At 49.1% G+C, this 964-nt stretch overlaps 1 protein-coding gene across 1 annotated transcript.

The window, feature by feature from the left end:
- Nucleotides 1-269: 269 nt before the first annotated feature.
- nad1 (NADH dehydrogenase subunit 1) lies at nt 270-328 on the forward strand (one part of a trans-spliced gene, as the record gives it). Coding sequence (YP_009477451.1) covers nt 270-328 — 59 coding nt within the window.
- Between the last annotated feature and the right edge of the window lie 636 nt (nt 329-964).

Raw genomic sequence — 964 nt, forward strand, 5'->3', positions numbered from 1 at the left:
ATGAGCATTCGGTACATGTATCAGTCCGTGTCCGTGGAAGAGTGAAAGGATCACCACTACTGAGGATCCCCCCCCCTAATCTTAGATAGGTCGTCTGAGGGTTCGCCGCGGTTCATTGCTGTGCTTACACACTAGGCTACCCTTCTCCGAAAGCTCCGCGGGACCACCTACCACTAGTCTTCGGCCGGAGGGGTTTATTGCACAAAAACGCCGGGACGCAGGCTCCCGAAGAGGGAAGCCCAACGAATGTCAGATGCAAAGCCCCGCACCTCATTAAGATCATATTGGCATACTCTCCCAAAAAAAAAAGAGCAGACCCCATTGAAGACGAGAGTGAGGTACAACAAGGTTAGCTTTTGCTTTCCACCGCCCTTCTCACGGAACCGTACGTGGACGTTACCGCTCATACAGCTCCAAGCCAGCAAGCAGTTAGCCTTCCTCTACAAAGAATGGAAGTGTGGATGAATCGACATTAAATAGAGGAATTCGGTTTTTCTTTTCAGCAATAACATGATAAGAGCATCCCTTTCACAAAAACCTACGGACCCCCCCTATCCTGCCACTTCAGCACCTTGTGATCTTCTCAAAGATCATTACGAGCCCTCTCCTAGAATGTTTTTGTAGATTCCGAAAATTCCATGGTGGATCAGGACGAGAATGAATCCGGGAATCCAGGACATACTCATCCTGGAGCTTCTGCTCTCCTCTGGAGAGGGTTTTTTATAGATAGAGAGGTAAGTCGAGGGTAGCCTCCCGCTTGACCGATTTCTCAGAGTCGGAGGCAGATCTCTCATCTGATGACCCTGAACAAGAAGGAGCTGCTCTCGATGTGAGATCAGCAGCAAAAGAAAGAAGAGGTAGTGTTAACTACCCCAGAGCAGCAGCCCCCGGATAAGCCTTAAAAAAAACACACACAACGGACCGGACACAAACAAAAGAAAGAAGAAAAGGGTCGACGAAGTTG

This window comes from Citrus sinensis, mitochondrion (assembly GCF_022201045.2).
Source record: "Citrus sinensis mitochondrion, complete genome".
Lineage (NCBI taxonomy): Eukaryota > Viridiplantae > Streptophyta > Magnoliopsida > Sapindales > Rutaceae > Citrus > Citrus sinensis.